The 21,641-nt window shown below is 41.8% G+C and overlaps 3 protein-coding genes and 1 long non-coding RNA gene across 5 annotated transcripts; 2 read left to right on the top strand and 2 right to left on the bottom strand.

Annotated features, from left to right (window-relative positions):
* LOC110433595 lies at positions 2,294–3,338 on the top strand. The gene is made up of 3 exons (XR_002451078.1): positions 2,294–2,626; positions 2,717–2,893; positions 2,964–3,338. It is a non-coding gene; the product is annotated as an uncharacterized LOC110433595 (long non-coding RNA).
* LOC8064442 (plant UBX domain-containing protein 10) lies at positions 6,785–13,660 on the bottom strand. Its single transcript, XM_002465008.2, has 4 exons — positions 12,682–13,660; positions 10,886–11,056; positions 7,878–8,081; positions 6,785–7,357 (listed from the first exon to the last, which is right to left on the bottom strand). Exons 1-4 carry the CDS (start codon positions 13,492–13,494, stop codon positions 7,127–7,129), a joined length of 1,419 nt encoding a protein of 472 aa, XP_002465053.1. The 5' UTR covers positions 13,495–13,660; the 3' UTR covers positions 6,785–7,126.
* Positions 8,088–10,426, top strand: LOC110431659 (leiomodin-2-like). 2 transcript variants are annotated; one of them, XM_021450915.1, is made up of 3 exons: positions 8,088–8,876; positions 8,976–9,159; positions 10,411–10,426. In XM_021450915.1, the coding sequence occupies exons 1-3, from the start codon at positions 8,721–8,723 to the stop codon at positions 10,413–10,415; spliced, it is 345 nt and encodes a 114-aa protein (XP_021306590.1). In that variant the 5' UTR covers positions 8,088–8,720; the 3' UTR covers positions 10,416–10,426. The 2 variants fall into 2 exon arrangements, with proteins under 2 accessions (XP_021306590.1, XP_021306589.1); XM_021450914.1 differs by lacking the exon at positions 10,411–10,426 and adding an exon at positions 9,538–9,673.
* LOC8063190 (zinc finger HIT domain-containing protein 2) lies at positions 18,036–21,634 on the bottom strand. Its single transcript, XM_002465007.2, has 5 exons — positions 21,360–21,634; positions 21,162–21,234; positions 20,177–20,330; positions 19,797–19,838; positions 18,036–19,149 (listed from the first exon to the last, which is right to left on the bottom strand). The coding sequence occupies exons 1-5, from the start codon at positions 21,464–21,466 to the stop codon at positions 18,272–18,274; spliced, it is 1,254 nt and encodes a 417-aa protein (XP_002465052.1). The 5' UTR covers positions 21,467–21,634; the 3' UTR covers positions 18,036–18,271.

The raw sequence follows: 21,641 nt of genomic DNA, 5'->3' as shown, positions 1-21,641 counted from the left end.
AAATGAAGTAAGCCATGTGAGTAAAATCGTACCACAATTTGTGATATTGCTGTTAGCCACCGCTGAATGCCATGCACTTGTTGCATGATCGAGTTTTGTGATGAACTGAAGTCATTTGGTCGGCTACAATTCCAAAATGTGTCGAAGTCAATAAGATAGCCATTTGAATTCTCGTTTGTAGACATTCTTTGGTTCGTAATTGACTTAAATAAATTATATAAATCTATAGAGAAGACGAAGTGACCACGCATAGGTCATACAAGAAGGACTTATGTTTTTTTAACCAAACTTCCTCTATTTCAGATTCTAGTTATTTTAATTTTTCATCATAAATAAAACTTCTCTAAGTTGAGTTAAATTTCTAAAAACAAATGCACCAACATATTTAGGCATTGTTTACTTCCACCCAAAAATCCAAAAATTTTCAAGATTCTCCGTCACATCGAATCTTCAAACGCATGCATTTAGTATTAAATATAGACGAAAATAAAAACTAATTGTACAGTTTAGTCGAAATTGACGAGACGAATCTTTTGAGCCTAGTTAGTCCATGATTAGACAATAATTATCACAAACAAACGAAATTGCTACAGTGTCGCGAAATTTTTTCCTTCGAAAACTAAACAAGGCCTTAGTCCACTAAATTACACATGGAACAAACTTTGATAGTGCATTTATTGCAACAAGAAAATATAATACAACGATAACACATTTATTAACGTATTTTTTATACTGTTGCTAAAAAACATACATACTGCAGTCGTGATCTCTGGAACTGGAACATCTATATTGCATGAGTCTTCATGAAGGATGATAATAAAAATATAACTCTAAGTTTGATGCAAAATTGAAATAATCAAATTCATATTATAAGAATCTATGCGAAACTGAAACAATCAAGTTCATATTGTAAGAACCTAGTTATTGTCTACAGTATGCCAAAGATAAGTTTACACTTCTTTTGGAATTCAATTTTTTCTACAATTTTCTTTGTATGCCACTAGCTCGAACACAAAGTCATTTCATATCCTTCGGCCACCCTATGCAAAGTCAAATATAAAATCAAGTACAATCAGTAGCCTTGTACCTTCTGGGCATCAGTGATGACATAGATCTTTTGAGTTTATTATGAAATATTATGATTTCAGAATCACCGGAGGGAAGTCTTTTTTTTCTTCAGTTGTATCCACCCGATCAGTTAATTGGGCTTATTTATCATGCATCGTATCAATGCTAATGTGCTAGTCACCCGATAGAATTCCACAACTAACTTGTATATGCAGGTCTTTTCCATCCATTCAGAATCATTCAAAGGTTCACTTGGAACCTGACATCATAAATGGTGCACGTCGTGTGTCTTTGTTCTAGTAACATGTTAAACCTCTTGGTCTCTTAGCCACGCTACTAATTTGCAACTAGGGGCAGAGCCAGGAAGTTGGTTCTCTGAATGTTAGGGGGGGCAACGGTGTTGAATTTAAAAAATAGTTGAAAAATTATATTATTCATAAGGAGGCATGTGCCCCTACCCACCCCCTTTGTCTTTGCCTGTTTGCAACCCTAAAATTATATAATATTACCATCTAGAAAAAACTATTACCTAACATAGCTCTATTATTCTTGAGTCTCATCTCATCATAGTATCCATGAGGATGAAGCACTAAGAGTCTTGATGGAACTGGAAACTTTGCTTCAATTCTCAACACTTTCATCCCCATGGATATTTGGTGAGACTTAAGAATAACATTTACGTAAGGTAATAAAGTTTCACTCACAAACTAAGTCCTTGTTTAGTTCCAAATTTTTTTGGAAAATGAGCACTATAGCACTTTCGTTTGTATGTGATAAATATTGTTCAATCATAGACTAATTAGGCTCAAAAGATTTGTCTTTCAAATTACAGATAAACTGTGTAATTAGTTTTTGTTTTCGTTTATATTTAATGCTTCATGTATATGTTCAAAGATTCGATGTGACAGAGAATCTTGAAAAATTTTGGATTTTAGTGAGGAACTAAACAAGGCCTAACATAGATGGTAATCTCTCACAACTAAAAAAAGCGAACGTGGACATCTCATCGTGTGACATTCGTCTTTGGTCTGCCGGCCGCGAGCCCATGTGATCCCACTCGGTGCCGGCAGGTGGGCCTCCTCCATGGTCCGTGCAATCCCGATCCGTGCCGGTAGGTGGGACCAAATACGTTGATCGCGGCTTTTCTATGGCATGCCATCTGTGGCTCCAGCGGTCTCGCTCTCTAGCACCGCCCTTGCGGGACCTCGCCCTCTCCCTTGCGAGCACCGCCGCCTCCTGCTCATGCCTCCTTGTCCTCGCGCCGCCGACGCACCAATTCACGGAGTTGCTCCGTCGCCCCAACGTTGCCAGATGCCGGCCACCACCTCCATGATCACCTGCCGCCACTACAACACGCCGCCAACTACACGATCTTCGCCGTGCTAACGCTACGGCCGCATGCCATCCTGGGAGGAAGCGGCGGCCACAGGGGAGCCACATGCCGGGGAGTGTGTGGCTACCACGGTGATCTTGATGCTTGGGAGAGGACGATGCTGGACATATGCCGCTGACCACAATGAGCTAGGCGGCCACTTACCTTAGAAGACCTTTGATTCAGGTATTGTCGATCTTCTGCGTTGCCTCACAGGGCCTGTCGATCTCCAACAAGCATGCCATTGACTAACTCGATCTTTCCCTTTGATTCAAGTACCTAGATAGCTTGTTTTCAAATCTTATTACTGGTGGTCGCCACCATTGATTGCAAAAACTCTGAGGTCAATCACGGTCCTTCTTTCCTGAGGGCACTAGTTATCTATGTTCATGCACATTGAAGTAGTGGATGATGTCAGTCCGATATACTGCAGTGCAAGGAAACAAAGTTCAGGTGATGTTTAGTATTTTAAGTTTTTGTTTTGCCAAGTCAAACCGACAGATCATGACGCTATTCATTTCAGGTTTTCAGTTCATCGAGTCAAATGGATGGACAGATCGTGAAGCAGCTACCATACGGTTTTTCAAGTTTTTGAATGTTCAGGTGACGTTTAGTTTTGCTATTGTTTAAAGCTTAGGAAATTTTACACATTGAGGTGGTCGAAAATGGGACCAAATACGGAGTGTCAGTCTATGTGCCCGTCAATCTCGTATGTGGCTGTCGCACATCATAAGTTGAGGTGGTCGAAAATGAAATGTGGTCATTGCTCATCCCGTGCTAAGGTGGTAGTACAGTCGTGTTGTGTAAAAGGAGGGTTCACGTGTGTTGGAGGGCCGACAGGATTTGTCGGAGACACATGAAAGAGTTTGGACGAAAGATAACTCATACAAAATCTTTATAAAGACCTATGAAAATATTCTAAACATCCCGATTGCAGTAGTTTTTTAGATAACACTATAAAAGTATAAAACACGCTCGTACATATGTTATTGTATTATTGTGTTTTTACGTTACAATGCACGACCATTTAAGGGTCTTTTGGATTAAATATCACTTTAGTGTCGATTTTTTTAAAGTATTGTTATCTTATCATACAATACGTATTGTAAAAAAATTAGTTGTCTTGTAGCAACGTACGAATATACTACCTAATATTATATAATTTTAAGGTTGCAAATTAGCTGCGGTCGTGAGTAGCTCAAAGACCAAAAGGTTCAACATGTTACTAGAACATGGACACGACTAGACCATTTATGATGTCGGGTGCCAAGTGAACCTTTGAATGATTCTGAATAGATGGAAAAAAGGCGCATATATAGAAGTTAGTCATGGAGTTCTATTGGGTGACCAGAGCTTTAGCATTCATACGACACATGTCCAATTCTAAGAGTAACTCAAATAAATATGGTATCTATGTTGTCTAGGCTATTTTTACATTTTTAAAATAAGAATTAAAGTCCAATAGGTGTGCTATCTGGTTTGCTAAAATAGTAAGTTTGCTATTTCTAAACTTTCGCTTGTCATATATAGCATGTCGTCCTCACTAGCTATCCTATACAAAGGCTGTTGTGGAACTCTATGTTTTGAGTGAGTTTTTTATTTTACACAATGACTAAATCTTGTAGTTTAGAATATAATTTTATCTAGTCTCTTAGAGATGCTCTAAGAGGGTGTTTAGTTTCCATTTTTTTCCAAAATTTTTTAGATTTTGGTCTATTATTTTGCAAAATGGAACTAAACACCATGCAGAATTTTTGGCAAAGGTAGTTATTATCCATTTTGGATTTTGGTCTCAAGGGGTAAAAAAATCCCAAAATGAGCCTCAAGAGGCTTCATGAGGACAATAAATTTTGCATTTTGAATGAAACTAAACATTACCCTAAAAATTTTGGTACTTTATATTTCATCACTCTAAAGTAGTTGGCATTTTACATTTTAGATTCTACGAGGAACTAAACGCCCTGGTACTAGTTTCGTTGTTGCACTTGCATGCAAGATTGGCTCACACGGCATGCAATTTTTTTGCATATAATGGAAGGGGCAGAGGGGGGGGGGGGATCACAACGCACGTGGTAGAAAAGGAAGGAAGATTGAATTCAATCTCCGTAATTGCGAAGCACAGTGATCATGGGCGATCTTCTGCTCATGAAAATAATTTCCTTTTTTACAATATTTGATGATTGATTGATTGCTTGATCTAATTATCAGTTGACTCTGTAAGATTATTTGATTCATCGCGAAGGGCGGCTTCCTATTCGGCCGAGGAGGAACGTGAGATTATTGTTTTCACGAGCGTTGATATGCCGGATGGACGCCTGTTTTTCATCCCTTCCTATTCAGCCGGGGAAGTCTAGGTCTTGTTTACTTCCACCCAAAAACTCAAAAATTTTCAAGATTCTCTGTCACATCGAATCTTTAGACGCATGCATGGAGTATTAAATATAGACGAAAATAAAAACTAATTACATAGTTTCAATTAGATAATAATTACCATAAACAAACGAAAGTACTATATTGTCGCGAAATTTTTTCCTTCATGAACTAAACAAGACCTAGCCTGGTGGCCTATCATGAGACGTGACGTAATATGGTTGGCCTGGGACATTTTGGTCCTCCTTCGAAATTACTGATATGGTCAAACAAGTTAACTACATGGGCTACTGATATGGTCAAACAGATTAACTAACAGATGTATGGAATGGTCAAACAGGTTAACTAACAGATGTATGGAATGGTCAAACAGGTCAACTAACAGATGTATGGAAAAAATGGACGCTAGTGCCATTTAGGAAATCAAACTTCATCATACTTTGGCTAACATAATCAGGCGAGGCCAGTGACGGAACCAGCGAATTGAGAAAGGGGGGGCCACCAGTGCGGCCAGGCAAAGAGCAAGGACCGGCAAAGTGTGTGTGTATATATATATATATATATATATCGCAATAAAAACTATAATTATATATATATATATAATCATAGTTTTTATTGTGACAACACATAAAAATAAATCTTTTCTAAAAGAGGATAAAAGATCCATACTTTTGTTTCATTTAAACCTCACTTTGCACGTCTTCATAGTTGAGAAGTCAAAAGAGGCTGAGCTAGGCCGTCATCGCTGACGGGGGGTTCTAAAATTTTTTGCGGCATAGGGGGGCCATGGCCCCTCCCTGGTTCCGTCTCTGGGCGAGGCTTGTTACCGTACTTGCGTCTAAAAACCTTGCCTGTTAACTTGCGGCGTGGCAATGATACCTAATCAGGCCACGCTTGTTACTGTACTTGCGTCTAAAAACCTTGCCTGTCAACTTGCAGCGTGGCAATGATACCAACAGGCCTGACTGTTTGCTGCAACAACCCAGCTCTTGAGCTTATCTGCCACAGATGTATGGAATGGTCAAACAGGTCAACTAAGAGCATCTCCAAGGGCTTTGCAAACAAACTTTGCATTGCCCTATTTGCAAAAAAGAGTAGAAAATACCCCTCCAATGGTTTTGCAAATAAGGTTTGCAATTTGGTTAACTTTGCAAATAGAGGTTGAGGCTTTGTATATATGCAAACCTTCTCACCACTTTGCATCTACAATTTCGGCCTTCCACGTCGGACTCCGTCCCCCCGGCCACGTCTGGACGACGTACGCGGCCACGGCGCGGGAACGGAGGTGGACCTTCATTCACGGGGACCTTCCCTCGGAGGAGGACGGAGGTGGATGGAGCCGAACTGACGCGAACGACGACGGCGACGAACGACGAACGCGGCCTGGGCTGGGCGGCGACTGGCGCGAAGGCCTGGGATGGGCGGCAACTGGTGGCGACTTGGCCTGGGCGGCGACTAGCACGCACGACGTACGTCAAAATGGCGCGAAGGGAAAAAAAAACACGCGGGCGCGATCGGTGAAAAAAAATTCAGAGGTGGGGTCCACACTTTGGGTTTGCCAAGTCTAAATGCAAAATCCCTTGGAGTTGGACTATTTTTAGACTTTGCAAATGAGTTTGGAACTTTGCAAACAACACCAAATGCAAAATTCATTTGCAAAGTCCCTTGGAGATGCTCTAACAGATGTATGGAAAAAAAAATGGACGCTAGTGCCATTTAGGGAATCAAACTTCATCATATTTTGGCTAACATAATCAGGCGAGGCTTGTTACCGTACTTAAAACCTTGCCTGTTAACTTGCGGCGTGGCAATGATACCTAATCAGGCCACGCTTGTTACTGTACTTGCGTCTAAAAACCTTGCCTGTCAACTTGCAGCGTGGCAATGATACCGACAGGCCTGACTCTTGACTCTTTGCTGCAACAACCCAGCTCGAGCTTATCTGCCACCATGCAGTGTTTTTCTCTCACAACAAACAAATATTACTTTCAGTCACGGCTTTTCAGATAAGCAACAGACAACTCTGAAGTTTCAGAATCCACAACATATTTCACGGCCCAAAGAACAAGCCAACAGTTTTTACCTACCTCCCTGAAGCCCTGCAAGGGCTGAGAAACGTGGTCACAAATTCTTAACATATTACAAGACCTGGATGCAGTCAACTGATCTTGGTGAAGGCGAATTTTATTTCATGAACAAGTACAGAAGAAGGATGCACCTGTGGTGTAATACATCTGGAAATCCTTAACTGTTGCTGAACAAATTCGAAAAGGGAGCACCTATACTTTTGAGTTTCGGTTATCTCAACTTACAGCATCATTGTTCTATCTCGATAAACAGGCTCGCCTGCGGATGCAAGCCTGCTTCCTCCAGTGTCAGGGAGTGCTTCTCTGGACCATATGTGACACGTGGGAAATTCGAAACTAGGCTGTACTTCTCTGCTTTCAAGCAATCTAAAGAATCAACATAGTCATAGAGGGAAGTGACGGTTGTAGAACTGTGGAATCTCCGCTCTTTGCGCTCTCCAGTTGGGAATCTTATGAGAACCTGCAACACAGAACGTCTACCAGTTAGTTTCACAAGAATTTGCATGCGTGAATACACTACTAATAGTGTAACATGCTAACTACTCCCTCCATGCCAAATTATAAGACGTTTTGGCATTTCTAGATCCATAACTTTTGCCATAGAACTTAGATATACACTATGTACATACTATACTATAAGCAATGTATCTAGAAAAAAAGCCAAAACGTCAATATTATTTGGAACAGAGGGAGTACTGTTCTAGAGAATGCAGAGTGCATATGCAGACATCAAATACAGGCACTATGTAGCCAAAACTAACAATTAACTCTGAGATAGTAACAAGGTATTAATTGCAATTGTTGTATAACATATCGTATATGGAACAGAAATTTGCATGTACAACAGTGATATTTGATGCACTCAAATAGATATACTTCAAGTTCGAGATCAGAACGACATGAAGCATGTTATTCCTATCTTGCAGTAAGAACAGGAAAAAGGTAGTTTAAAAGACACGAGCACTGAGGCTTAGACATACCCGAGTAACACCTGGTCCTTTCTCAGGTTCAGCTCCAAGAGCCATGGCCTTCTCTTGCCTCCTCCTTGCAAGAGCGGCTTCCTTTTCAGCTGCTTCTTGGGCTGCCCTTGCTAAAGCTTCCTCATCTTCCTTGCGCTTTCTCTCAGCCTCTGCAGCCTCTCTTTCACGTCTTTCCAGTTCCTCTATCCTTTCACGTTCCCTGGCCTGGTAATTTCCAATAAAAAAATGCAATTAGGTAGTGTTGTCACCACCATTGTAGCACAAAATCAGGATGCATGTTTCTAAACTCTGTTGATGTATTATGCGATAATATAACATGCACAAAACATAATACTTGAAGATACAATTTCCTTAATCTCTACCAATAACAAAACGAAACAGGAATCGTTCACAGCACTCCATCGCCCCGCGCGTCTCCTGTTTTGCCCGACTCCCCTTCTGCCCCGCAGGCCCACAGCCCCACATCGGTACTATGTCCCTCGATCAGTCCACACCGACGTTGACTCCCAATCACCTTGGCGTTGCGCACCCTGCTAACCACATGCCGCTCTGCAGCCCACAATCCTGCCCCGCCACGTGCTCACCGCGGCAGCTCCCCGCTCGGTCGCTCCTAGCTGCCCGCTCCCAGGTCCCAGCGCGTGGCCGGTCGGCAGGCAGCCAACAGTGGCGGTTTGCGGGAGAGTGGAGACGGGCGGTCCTGGTCGGCAGCAGGCAGTAGCAGCCGTGGCGCAGCGCTAGGCCGGCTGCGCCTCCTGCTCCTCCTCGCCACCTCCACAGTGTTCAAGGCAACGCCGCTGCCGCCGCCACCACCAAGCGCCTCCAACGCCAACGCGGACGTGGGGGATGGCACCCGCCTCTCCTCATTCACCACCACCACCACCCCCACCTCCTCCTCCTCCTCCTCTTGTGACGACGGCGGCGGCGGCTCTCGCCCTACTCGACAGCAGCAACCAGGGCCGGATCTGCCGTGGGATGAAGAGAAGGACGGGGCGTCTGGAGGTAGAAGACGAACATCCGTTCATTCCTGCTTTTCTAGGCCAGCTATTTGGATTTTGGGATGCATTTAACTAGACGTAGAAGACAAATATCCACGCACAGGTCGGCTATAGAGGCCGCGAGAAGGAGGCAGCCCAGAGGGCGCAAACGGCCAGCGACCAAGCCAGGCAACCAGCCGGCAGCCCCCAGCCACAGGCCGCAGCCAACTGCAGCAGGCACGCCATCGGAACCCGGCAGCAGAGCTGCACTCTGCAGAGCAAACACCATACTGGCAGGAGCGTAGCAGGTAAGCAGTTTTTCTTTTAATTTCAGTAATTCGTTCTTCGGATTTTGTTTTGGTCAGCCATCTTCCTTAACAAAGCTATTGTGTTTACGTAAACATTGCCTACATTCAAAATTTTGGATTCCAAGCTTTGGATTTTTTAAGCTTCAGCTTATCATTACAACCATAAACTTTTTCATATCAGAGTTTCAAAGCCTCTAATTGTAAACTGTAATGGTGTGCGATGTGCCACTGTAATGGTGTCGCTTATCCCATAAGAGTGAAAACAAAATTAGTCAGTGACACATTAATAATCTACTGTTTTGAAGTGATGACCGGATTTCATTGTGTTTTGTATTTTGTATGTCTAAACCAATTCATAATATTACTTCGATACTGCAGGACCTTACTTGACCAGTCTGGAAAAGTATTAGGCCTAGATCCTAATTCCTGAAAGGATAGCACATAATTGGGCAGCCATTTGGCGGAGCAGAGTATACAATGAAAGGTCAATGCTATGCAGCATGAACTGAGTACACAAGCTGGGTATTGCTTGGGGTGCGGGACTCTTCAGTAGAGAGGAACCGTCTACATGTTTCAATGATGTTGTTATTAGGGCATCATTCTTTGTTTTGTGATGCTAGAGATGGTTCATTGGATAGTTGATTCTAAGGTCAGACTACACTAATGGTTCAGACGATAGCACTATGCATGATTTAAGTAGCAATTACAAAATGCTTTTCACTGACACCACCACAAGACTAATAGTTACAAAATTAGTCATTCCTTGATCAAGCTGACAGTATGTTTGATCAATTTTTGGGTTACTTCATTATTGCTAAAACTTTTAGATTCCTCTACTTCGCATGGTCTGAGGTTTCTTGCTTTGAATGTTGGTTGTCCATTGCTACAAGCTTTGTGGCTCTGTCATCATCTTTTGAACATGAGATGGTACAGATACAAGGTACCAAAGCATAAATGATGGATGTTATAGTTCCTGATGGTCCCATGCAGGCTGCTAGCTAGCCTATAGAAACGGTGGAATGGTTTTAAAATATTTTACCATATATCCTCTTAAGTATACTATAAATAGTTTAAAAATGTGCAGATATGAGTTACATTGCATTTGTACATGAAGTCAAATATGGCTTGAATATATGAATGGTGAAAGGTAAGTTGGTAATTAAGATAACCATTTGCACGATGAGCACAATACTATGCTCGTACTCATATGCATTTCTAAATTATTATTACCCACATTTGTCTTGTGCACAGGATGACCAAATACTATGAAAGAACTTCATGATTTGACCTATTGGTGTATGATGAGATTTCATGGTGATCTATGATTCTACATCCATACGAGAATATCCTAGCTGTACCATTAAAAAAAAACTATGAATGAATAAAGAGAGTTGTGGAGAACTTTGTCTATCATGCATTTTGTTTTGACATTGTTACTAAAGTTGATACTTATCTATTTGAATATGGCTTAAAATAGTATGTTAAAGCTGAGTCAAAATTATTTGATCTTGACCAACTTCGTTTCTGTTTTTTTAGAAAATTTTGAAGCTTCCGTAGCAACGCACGGGCATATGCTAGTAACTATAAAAAATTGAAATGCCATCAGTCACAAAGAGCTGTCCACATAACCACCCTCCAGCCCACATCATGAACATCATTTTATTTGTGTACATAAAACATGTGTACTTTTTTACTATTAAGATCAGTGATGCACACTGCCCGATACCTGGTCAGCTTCAAGTGCAGCTCTGTAAGCAGCATCTTGTTCCTCACGCAAACGTTGGTTGTTTAGTCTCTCTTCAGCTTCAATCCTGGCAGCAACGAGTGATGTAGTGCATTCTTCAACAACACGTTGAAGAATTGTTATCATCTCTTCAGGTGATTTGGGCCCTTCAACCTTCGGCACATGAATATATAACTTATTAGCAATACTGATAAATATATTTTTTTTACAGTTTTACAAGCCAAACATACGATATACCACAATGTTGATCAACTCTATATGGTAAAAGAAGCGCATTCAACAGCTTTATAGGCCAAACATATACCATACAGCCATATATATCTCTAAATAAACAATAGCAATACCAAAAGCATAGAAGGCATTGGATCGATAAATGACTAATGAGTAGTGGTCACTAGATGCTTTATTTCACTATTCACTCACCCATAACATATGATCAATCTTTTGGATAAAATGATGTGAGCCCCAGTGACAATGGAGGAAAGGGATACACATAAGAATATCAAACAAGGTTTGCTATATAAACAGATATATAAGTCATGCTAACAAAAATCATACCAATGCAAACAAGCTGTAGCATCATCCATCAGAAATTCAGAATGAGGTAAAGTTGCATCAACAGAATTTGGGTGCCTATATTACAGGATTGTTGACGGTGCGAACAATGACACTAATCACTTACTCTGACGGTTGGACCAAGCAGATAACATGAACCAGATTTTTTATACACATATAAATTCAGCCTTCTAGAGAAAATATAGCCAATAATTATAACCAGACGCACAATCAAATACTAGTAAGAAGACAATTGCATCAGTTTGGACAAATTCTTCTAACAAAAAAAATCACCACATCAGCTTTCAGATCATGACTCTTGAGCAGTCAGCCGAAATTCATTAGATTATAACAACAAATTCCAATATAATTAGAGAACAACCATCTGATTGCATCTAGTGATCTTACAATATGCTGGGATTGTGTAATAGATCCAAGGTTTCAGGATTTGGATTTGGTAGGTGCAACTCCCACAAATTTACTCTCAAGGATCCTATCAATGGTTTCAAGCGACTGGGAATTGAACATGAAAACAACACCTACTAAAATTCTCACTGAAACCTCATGCTAACCGGTTAAGCAATAGAAGTGCAAACTATATTCATCCGATCTCAGACTCTGAAGTTTGGTTTCAGTTACCATTACATAGTATGAACAAATCCAAAAGTGACAAGCAGATAAAAATCTTGTGAATGCCATATTTCATGATATGCATGCATGCCTAACTAAAGGGACATTATAAAGTATTCTCTTACAGAAGGGCAGCATGAAAGTTATTACAGCTGCCATCTCAGATAGGAAATTTACATTTTAACTCAAGAAGAAAATAAACTGCAGAAACTCCCAATACCTAATTTAGCGAGGTAAACATAAACAATTACAAAAGAATCTAATGTTTGCACTATCTTGCTGGAGCGAATAGCACTCTCCTTTCTTATTACAACCAGCACCAACTCCATAAGGATAAAAATAGGCTAACTTCAGCAATTAATTAAAGGTTCTAAAGTCTAAACTAGCAAACAACTTTAAGATATTAATACTAAGCATTGCTGATCTAAGTCTACAGGATCTATTGGTTTCACATAAACACCTTCACTGCAATTAATGTGGTAACGAAAATTACCCAAAATCACAATTCTACCAAATGCAACAGCTAAAATCCAACCTAGATGAATGTTCAAACTTATTTCACAGACCTAACAACAGTCATTACAACATCATACCTGCTGCAATAGCATGATTCTCTGGTTGGTAGAAGCCATGACCACAGCACAAAACGGGAACCTGGACGCATTCAGGCTGTTGCTCATCTTGAACCCTTCAGTCCTTCTGATGCTACCACCCCACGCAACGAAGTTCTCATCTATAAAGGCCGCGACGGGCTCAGCACAGAGGCAGCCACCGCAGAAGGCAGGGGTATCCGGGTGATCAGGGGAGTGGAGGTACACGAACAGAAGCTTGAACTCCCGCTGCGCTCGCTGCAGCGCATCAGCGAACCCCTCTGCCACGAAGCTCGGGCCGCGGCCAGCGCCGAACTCGCGCGCGAACTCAGCGACGAAGTCGGCCGCCTCGGCAGCTGACGGCGGCAACTCCAGCAGGCGGTCGCCGCTGCCGGCCTGCCCCGCGAGGCCGAGGAGGGAGAGGGAGCGGGACAGCACGCCCCCGGCGACCCAGGCGCCTAGGCGGAAGGTGCCGGCAACGAGGCCCACCCCGCCCGAGACCACGTAGAAGGGGAGCGTCACCAGCCTCCACGCGATCCCCGGCTGCTGCTGCTGGGGCGGCAGCGGCAGCTGCATCGGCGGCGGGGGCGGGGGCGCGACGAACTCCGCATCAGCCGACAGCGGGGCGGAAGGGGCCGGGTCCCCGCGTGAGGAGGTGGAAGCCGAGGCGGAGGGCGAGGGGTTGGCGGTGATGGAGGACACCGCGAGCTGCAGGTCCCAGTTGTGCGCGGCTAGGATCTCCGTGCAGAGGTCCGCGTCGGAGATGCCGGTGACGGCCTGGAAGTAGCTGACCTTGTCGTCGACGGTCTCGGCCATGGCCCGCCGGCGACGAGGGCTAGGGTTTGCGGATTTGGGACGGCGGTAGTGGTGGCGTGGTGGTTAGGAACTAGGAAGGGGCCAGAAGCCGAGAGAGCGAGCGAGAGAGAGAGAGAGAGATGCGGTTGCGTTGCGACTTGCTAGCCGGGAGGGGCGACGGTTCAGTGCTGACGTCTTCTATTCTCCCTCTCGCCGTCTCGCCGTCTCGTGGCGTGGGGATGGGAGGCCATTACGAAAGATCGACCAAACCATGAAGCCACTAAAAAATTATTTCGCACAGTTATACCCAACTTCATCTTCGACTATACTCGTGTGCCATTCCGTCCATTTTGAAGTCCAACGGCAGTTAAGTGGCCTGGCAATAGACTTGAATGCCCCTGGGCTACTTGGTCTCGACAACAAAATTTTTTTGTCCCCAGTGCCACTGACTACCAATTTTGGATACCGCTATGAACGAGCCAATCAAAATACCGTGTGCCACTAACGGCCTATTTTGGATACTACCATGGTAAATGCAGGATATGGTGTATGGTTAAAATACCGTGTGTCAAATTTTCGTGTATATTTAATGCTCCATAAATATGTCTAAAGATTCGATTTGATGGAAAATTTGAAAAATTTTGTAATTTTTTTTGAACTAAATAAGACCTTAATCTGGGTGCCCTAAAAGTTAGGTGAGCCTCTGCGGTTTCCAAATTTTTTTTGGAAAATTGACACTGTAGTATTTTTGCTTGTATTTGACAAATATTGTCCAATCATAGGCTAACTAGGCTCAAAAGATTCGTCTTGTCAATTCCGACCAAACTGTGTAATTATTTTTTTATTTTCGTCTATATTTAATATTCTATGTATATGTCTAAAAATTTGATGTGACGAAGAATCTGAAAAATTTTGCAAAATTTGTTGGGAACTAAACAAAGCCCTGATCTCTGGCACTGAAATTGGCAAGACATCCCGTCCGATGCATGGGAAAGCAGCGGCACGCCGGCACCTGCTGTCTAATCATGAATTTTTTTGTTTGTTTTTTTCGTATTGCTACGCCAAACCAGCAAAACAAAAGGTCACAGATCTGATGTTACCTAAACTAAAAAAGTTTTAGCCGTTAAACTGTATGATTAGTTTTTATTTTCATCTATATTTAATGTTTCATGCATGTGCCGCAAGATTCGATGTGACAGAGAATCTTGATTTTTTTTTTGTTTTCAGGGTGAACTAAACAAGACCATAAAATAAAAAAATGAATAATGCACGAAAAAAAGAAAGAGAAAAAATAAAAAATAAAAATAAAAATCATTAGCATAATGAAAAATCACACAAAACAAAAAAAGAATAAAATTAAAAAATCAAGATTAGAAATAAAATGTTAAAACGGAAAGAAAAGAAAAGAAAAAAATAAATAAAAGAAACATAAAATGGAAATTAATATAATAATAATAATCACTTAAAACAAAAAAGAAATGTAAATAAAAATAAAAATATAAACGAAGAGGAAAATAAAGAAATGAGAACAATAACAAAAATGGAAAACAAAAGAAAGCCGATCCCGCGACATGAAACACGAAAAGAAAAAAAATAGATACAAAACAGAAAAGAAAAGAAAAGTTAAATAAAGAAAGGATAAGAAAAAAAAAAGAAAAGTAACGTACTCACCTGAATGTCGTCGACTCCCTCGCCTCGGAGGAACAGCGCCTGCGGAAAGCAGCACGAGCACGGCCTTCGCGTGGGGGTTATGGACTCAGGGGTAAGAAGGACATTTTTCTACATGGGACCCACGTGTCTGATCTTTTGAACGTCACAAAACAAACGGAACTGAGACGGAATGGCACACGGGTATAGTCGAAGATGAAGTTGGTCACAGCGGTGCGAAACAACTTTTTAGTGGCCTGCTGGTTTGGTCAATCTTTCGTAATGGCATACAGGTAAAAAGCTCTGGGGATGGAGGCCAAGGGGATTTGAAGAGTTTTACTAGCATTAAGGCGCATTAAGGCCCTGTTTGGCACGCTCTACTTCGCTAGTGAAGCTATTTTTTTAGAGCTTTAGCTCCATAAACAGCTCTATCGGTGGAGCTGGAGCCATTTTAGTAAACCGTTTGGCAAAACAACTCTTTCCTTAAAATGTGCTCTCACAGAACGCCATGTAGGATAAGGTAAAGCCAGGAGAAACCATTATTTTTGGCTCCTTCACTCCGTAAAGCTAGCACGTTTTTAGAGGCTTCATCGGTGGAGTCATTCTATTTTACCTCGTTTGGCACAAAACGGCTCCTGAAGCCACTGGAGAAGCCGTGCCAAACGGGACCTAAATATGTTGATGTGATATCATATTAATAAAATAAAAAATAATAAGAGTTTTATAATAGTAGAGAGAGTTTTATTTTTATAAATTTTTTCTATACTATTTCTAAAATCAGATGGATTAGAAATGGAACATAAAACTCCTAATTGAGATTGGTCTAAGGCTAGAGCCAGCTGCTAACTGTAAGGTTTCTTTATGGTTTGTTTAGCCCACTTATGTAGTGGTTAGCTCATCACTATTAATACATGACTCACTTATCTCTCTCATAAAATTTTTTAGTCTTATGTGTGAGCCGGCTGTAAACTTACGGCCCACTTCTACTTTCTCCTTCACCTCAGCATTTAACCAGCTTACGACCTACTATAATACTTATTCTAAAAGCAAAGATAATATTTTAATATAACATCATAAATATATAGCTAGTTATATAGCCAATTTACTATATTATACCATATCATATTTAGGCTTTGTTTAGTGAACAGTTTTTAGATAATGTAGCACTTTCATTTTTATTTAGTAATTATTGTCAAACCATCGACTAACTAGGCTTAAAAGATTCGTTTCGCAAATTACAAGCAAACTGTATAATTAGTTATCTTTTTATCTATATTTAATATTATGCCGCAAGATTCAATGTGGGGGAGAATCTTGAAAAGTTTTTGAATTTTAGGTGAACTTTGTTTAGTTGTGGAAAGATTTTGGATTTTGACACTGTAGCACTTCGTTTTTATTTGACAAACATTATCCAATCATGGAGTAATTAGGCTTAAAAGATTTGTATCGCGATTCACAGGCAAAATGTGCAACTAGTTTTTTATCTATATTTAATTCTCTATGCATGTGCCGCAAGATTCGATGTGACGGAGAATTATGAAATAAGTAGAGTATGGGTAAAACTAACAATAAAATTCTTCTTATAGACAAATAAGAAATTATTATTGTATAGCTTGGCTTTTATAACTTGGCTAATAGCTAAACACTTGGTTTTATTATTGGTCTTACTCTAAGCGCCGACTCTTGTCTCTTTTTTTCTCTCTGCTAAATCACACTACTTTTTTTTTATGTGGACTCTATTAGTCGGCTGAGTTGTTATATTTGTGCTCTAGAAGCAGAGCCGCCACGCCAGGCGTCAGCCAATGAGCTTGTTTGCTTGAGTTTATACACTGAATCTTACAATAAATCAGTAAATAGTAATTTTAATTATGACTTTTTAGATAAACAAAAAAAACGGCGTGCCGTACAGTCTACTGCCACAGTTTTACTGCACTCCACTACTACGCGTCAGTTCCTACGAGTTTTATTTTACGAAAAGAATGTGAGGCAAGAAAAATCATTGTCAAGAAAACAAAACGATTTGCTCAAAAAACACACTGTTTTGGACCAAATCTTCGCAAGTACTCGTACTACAATGTTTTGTTGCCTCTTGTTTCACGACTTCTATCACATGTCCTGCCGAGCGGGAATGCAACGCCGTCTGAAGTCATCAGCCTCAACAGACACCGCAAGTGTCACGAGTCGTCGCTGCGTTTCTGCTGCCTGCCGTGGGTCCTCTGGAATCTGGATCGTTCTTTAGTGCTGCCTGCGACGTGCGTTCCTCCGGCCGGTGTTGCGCAGCGTGAGTAGGTAGGCTGTGCGGACTGCAAATGTAGTACGCCAAACAAAACTTTAGTTCCTAAAATTTTTTAAAATTCTCGATCACATCGAATCTTTAGTCGCATACATAAAGCATTAAATATAAACGAAAATAAAAACTACAGAGTAATTGCATTGTTTACCTGTAATTTGTGAGATGAATCTTTGAAACCTAGTTACTCTGTGATTGGACAATATTTGTTAAATAAAAACGAAAGTACTATAAAACCAAAAAATTTTTGAACTAAACAAAGCCTCACGCAAGAATATGGTGCTGCCGGTGCGAGCCAGGATACAATGCGCAGGAACCAATCACGCCGTGCTCGGACGATCATGAACTTGTCTCATAAGACCTTGTTTGGATGTTGTCGTATTCACCTCAATCCACATGTGTTGAGGTGGATTAGGGTGAAATTTAGTTCAAGTTACACTCCAACCCAGCCCAACACATGTGGATTGATGTGAATCCGACTACATCCAAACAAGCCCTAAAGCTGAAAACTAGCCCCGCAAATAGAGCACGGCCCAATATGCTCACGGGATGGACAAGGCACAGACACACTCACGGGAAGTACTTGCAGAATCTTGCAATCATAAGAATTTCGGGACAGCATCCATCTCCAACACAGGGATTAAGATCAGCCCGCATTCTTAACAAGCATCATGACCAAGTAAAGCAAGATCACTTCAGACAGGATTTCAAGCTCGTATACAATTTTCAACAAAATTAGCGTGTGTATACAAAAACAACTCGCTGCATTACAAGGTGAATATCCTCTAGTTGGATTCAGCCTGAGAGTTACAGAAGGTTACAGACTACAGAGCTTCGCAATCCAGTGTTACATCCATATGCCTACAGCTCCTCAATAAGAACCGTGGACTGTCGTTTGCTCTTTCTATCCGCCTTCCAATTCCCGGTGTCCAACTCCTCCAGAGATGCTTTCTGCACCTGGACGACGCGAGCTAAAGATGGCCACGCCTCATTTGGCTGCTCATGGACCCAGCAAGTCATGAAGAATAGCTTCCTAGCTGCACTACGAAGCTTCGAAGAGCTCTGTGCCCTCTCCGTCTTGCCCACTTTCTCCGCCTTGAGCATGCTCTTACCAACTTCAATGAGTCGATGGAAGTCGCATAGTGCACAAATAAGCGCATTCTGTCCCAAGGAGAGAATGGTGATGATATCATCCACGAGTCCAATCGCAAACCTGAAACCACCAGTATGCCTGTAAGCTGGTGAGCATGTCTCCTCGATGCAGGCCGTGAGTGCTTCAGGTACAGTCTCAGGTTTAGCATCCTGGCCCATGACTTTCGACATTGACAGGGCGACAGTGGAAGCACCCAAAGGATCCGAGTGCCAATCACCGTTGTAGAGCCGAAGTGTGAAGCAGTAACTGTACAGAATGTCAACCAAGTGGACAGCAAGCAAAGGAGATGGCTCTGTCCTTGTTAACTGTTTCAGTGACGGGAGAGGAGATTCTGGCCCTTCAGGGATTTCGTTGATGCTAGCCTCTTGGACAGTCTTTGGATCTGGATATAGTACAGCAGTGTCTTCTGCGTTTACTTGTCTGATAAGCTGACTTCCATCTGGGCCAAGGGAAATCGATCTGGCTGACGGTTTTTTCCACCAAGGTGTCCACGGTTCAATCATCTTACTGAGCTCACCTGAGGCCAGAGCTTGACGAAATCGTTTGATTTCACAATCAGAGAGGTCTTCAAGCCTTATCTCTTCCCCTGTACGGTAGAAAGAACAGGTCAACATGTGCCCGATGAGATACCAATAAAAAACTCGATATGCATGCCAATATTTATTGGTTCTAATGAACTTGCAGTCTAATATGATAAGGATATAAATATCACCCAACGTGTGCATGGACGAACGAGTAAAATGAAAAAATATAGATGCTTTGCTCATCTAAAAACATAAATCATGAAAACAATTGAACAAAAAGAAACATCAGAACAAAATAATTGGAGTTGACACCGATCACCAGCATTTGACAACCTAATTAATTGCTAGGAGGTCAGGCCACAGAAAGGAAATCTCAGAACAAAATAGTTGGAATGCCACCTATCACCAGTATTTGACAGCCTAATTAATTGCTAGGAGGTCAGGTCACAGAAAAAAGGTTAACCAAAAGGGAGTAATGAACATAATTCTCACACGAAGAGTTAATCAGGAAATTCAACTGTGAGAGCTCTTCCCAGACAAGTGCAATGAAACTCCACTTAAGGAATTGTGATTGCTAAGAGCTAGATAACAAGATTGTTTAAAAAGCACCGAAAGTTTCATAAACACTACAAATAACCTATTATTATAGTACTAGGAAAAGCTAATGTGCTGTCACATTTAGAATGGCATGAAAGTAAACATAACGTACCAGACATAACTTTTTGAATAAGTTCTTCTGATAACATTGGTTCTGCAGGACAAAAAGGTTAACATGTCAAAAATAAAATCTTCAGTACTTCACTATAGCAATATGTACGACCAACAATCTAGAAGATGACATATGATATGATTTATCCATATTACAGTTACAGAAAGGAAATAAATTCAGAACAGACAAGCCACCATATGCTAATAACTACAAACAAGAAAACTTAATGTACCAAACAGCCAAACTGTGATTGTAGCATACTGCAGACTGCACATCAATGTATCTGTAGTTTTGTCCTCATTAACAGTGATCCTAATAAAGAAAATGTGCAATTATGGGCACCTGTAGTGTTATTATTAAAGGAATAACACAAAACATACCATCTTCACCATCTGACTCCATCTCTTCTTCCAAGTGGAGCCGCTTGAGAATATCTAGCATCTTTTTCTTTGATTCATCCTCAGGTTGCATCTGCTTAAGCTCATCCATAACATTCTCACGCATGAAGGATTCAGTGCATTGAACACTATGCCCCTATGAAACAAGAATTGAGAAAACTATTTGAAGAAATATCAAGAAAAGAAAGCACTGCAGTGCAAAATCATCTGCAAACACCAATATTCATTTGCATCTGTGTGCATAGAAAAGAAGGCACAAAAACTTGATAGCTTCAAAGAACATAAAAGCATGTCTCAATCTCTTGGTTTTGAATAAGGCATTATAACACCACACAATCAGTTTGCATAAGCCAGAAGCTTGTTCCGTGCGTGAATAAACAAGTAGTTTCTTTCAAAAACTGATTGAAAGTCAACAGACATACTGGTCCATTCAGACCTGGATAGATACAAAAAATCACATTACCTAGATTCTAGATTAAACGAATTTTTACAATTTATTGACACTTGAGATGTTAGCTGATCCAAATTATGCTGGCTAAGTCACGAAAGAACCCAGGTATAAATAGAGGACAGATTCACTAAAGTGGGGAACATGGAAACTATGACATATAAACTTCTTTTGACCTTTTTGGATTGCTCATTTAATCTAAATGCATATTGTTTAAACCCAGCACAGCAAACAAAAAGAACTTCCATGTAGATCACCAAATATATAGGACAAAGTGAAAAATTGGCTGTGGTTTGTATGATTCAGAAGGAAGTTGTGATTTATATTATGGATAGTTACACATTTTGAGCAGGAATCAGAGGATTTCTTGCCCAAAAGCTTCGAAAGTCGGTGCAGCAATTCGACAAACACCTTGTGGGCATCGGCAGAAGGCAGCCCGGGCATCGGTTAAATCCACGAACGGTATTCTACAAGTACTAAGACAGGACAACGCGCACACGAAGCGAGAGGAGGGCGCACCTTGTAGCACGAGAGCGAGCAGTACCGGGCGTTGCAGCGGGGGCAAGTGTACTGCGCGAACTGCTTCTGACACCTGCAAGCCAGCGACACACAGAAAGACGCGTTAGCACGAGCAAGTAGGCACCAAGTTCCGCCAGGGCCCGATGCTTTGCGCCAGCAGGAAAGGAGAATCTGTATGGGGGGGGAGCCAAGCCTTACACGCGGCAGATGACCCTGGTCTCGGCGAAGGAGGAGCGCGACGAGGAGGCGGGGGTGGACGAGGACCCGGCGGCCTCGGGGTCGGACACCACGACGTCCCTCTCCATCGCCGGCACACGCGGTTGCTGCTCGTCGTGCGCTTCCCGTTCTCTCTCTCTCTCGGCGCCGGCGGTGTTGGCTTTTGGTGCTCCCTCCGGCGTGCGGCGGGCGCGGAGAGGCCCTTCTCGATGGTCGGCGAAGGTTGCTGCACTTCGTCGGGCCCATTGGTGGTGATGGCCCAAG

Source organism: Sorghum bicolor, chromosome 1 (genome assembly GCF_000003195.3).
Source record: "Sorghum bicolor cultivar BTx623 chromosome 1, Sorghum_bicolor_NCBIv3, whole genome shotgun sequence".
In the NCBI taxonomy this organism is placed as follows: domain Eukaryota; kingdom Viridiplantae; phylum Streptophyta; class Magnoliopsida; order Poales; family Poaceae; genus Sorghum; species Sorghum bicolor.
This window is presented reverse-complemented; position numbering and strand designations above follow the sequence as displayed.

Excerpts from the sequence above, each read along its gene's own strand:
- LOC110431659 (XM_021450914.1), top strand. The coding sequence starts at position 8,721 with ATGGCACCCGCCTCTCCTCATTCACCACCACCACCACCCCCACCTCCT. Across the intron at positions 8,877-8,975 it reads GAAGGACGGGGCGTCTGGAG|GTCGGCTATAGAGGCCGCGA; the intron begins GTAGAAGACGAA and ends ATCCACGCACAG. Across the intron at positions 9,160-9,537 it reads TACTGGCAGGAGCGTAGCAG|GACCTTACTTGACCAGTCTG; the intron begins GTAAGCAGTTTT and ends TCGATACTGCAG.
- LOC8064442 (XM_002465008.2), bottom strand. The coding sequence starts at position 13,494 with ATGGCCGAGACCGTCGACGACAAGGTCAGCTACTTCCAGGCCGTCACC. Across the intron at positions 8,082-10,885 it reads CTGCACTTGAAGCTGACCAG|GCCAGGGAACGTGAAAGGAT; the intron begins GTATCGGGCAGT and ends GGAAATTACCAG. Across the intron at positions 7,358-7,877 it reads AAGGACCAGGTGTTACTCGG|GTTCTCATAAGATTCCCAAC; the intron begins GTATGTCTAAGC and ends TCTGTGTTGCAG.
- LOC8063190 (XM_002465007.2), bottom strand. The coding sequence starts at position 21,466 with ATGGAGAGGGACGTCGTGGTGTCCGACCCCGAGGCCGCCGGGTCCTCG. Across the intron at positions 21,235-21,359 it reads ACCAGGGTCATCTGCCGCGT|GTGTCAGAAGCAGTTCGCGC; the intron begins GTAAGGCTTGGC and ends GCTGGCTTGCAG. Across the intron at positions 19,839-20,176 it reads GGAGTCAGATGGTGAAGATG|AACCAATGTTATCAGAAGAA; the intron begins GTATGTTTTGTG and ends TTTGTCCTGCAG.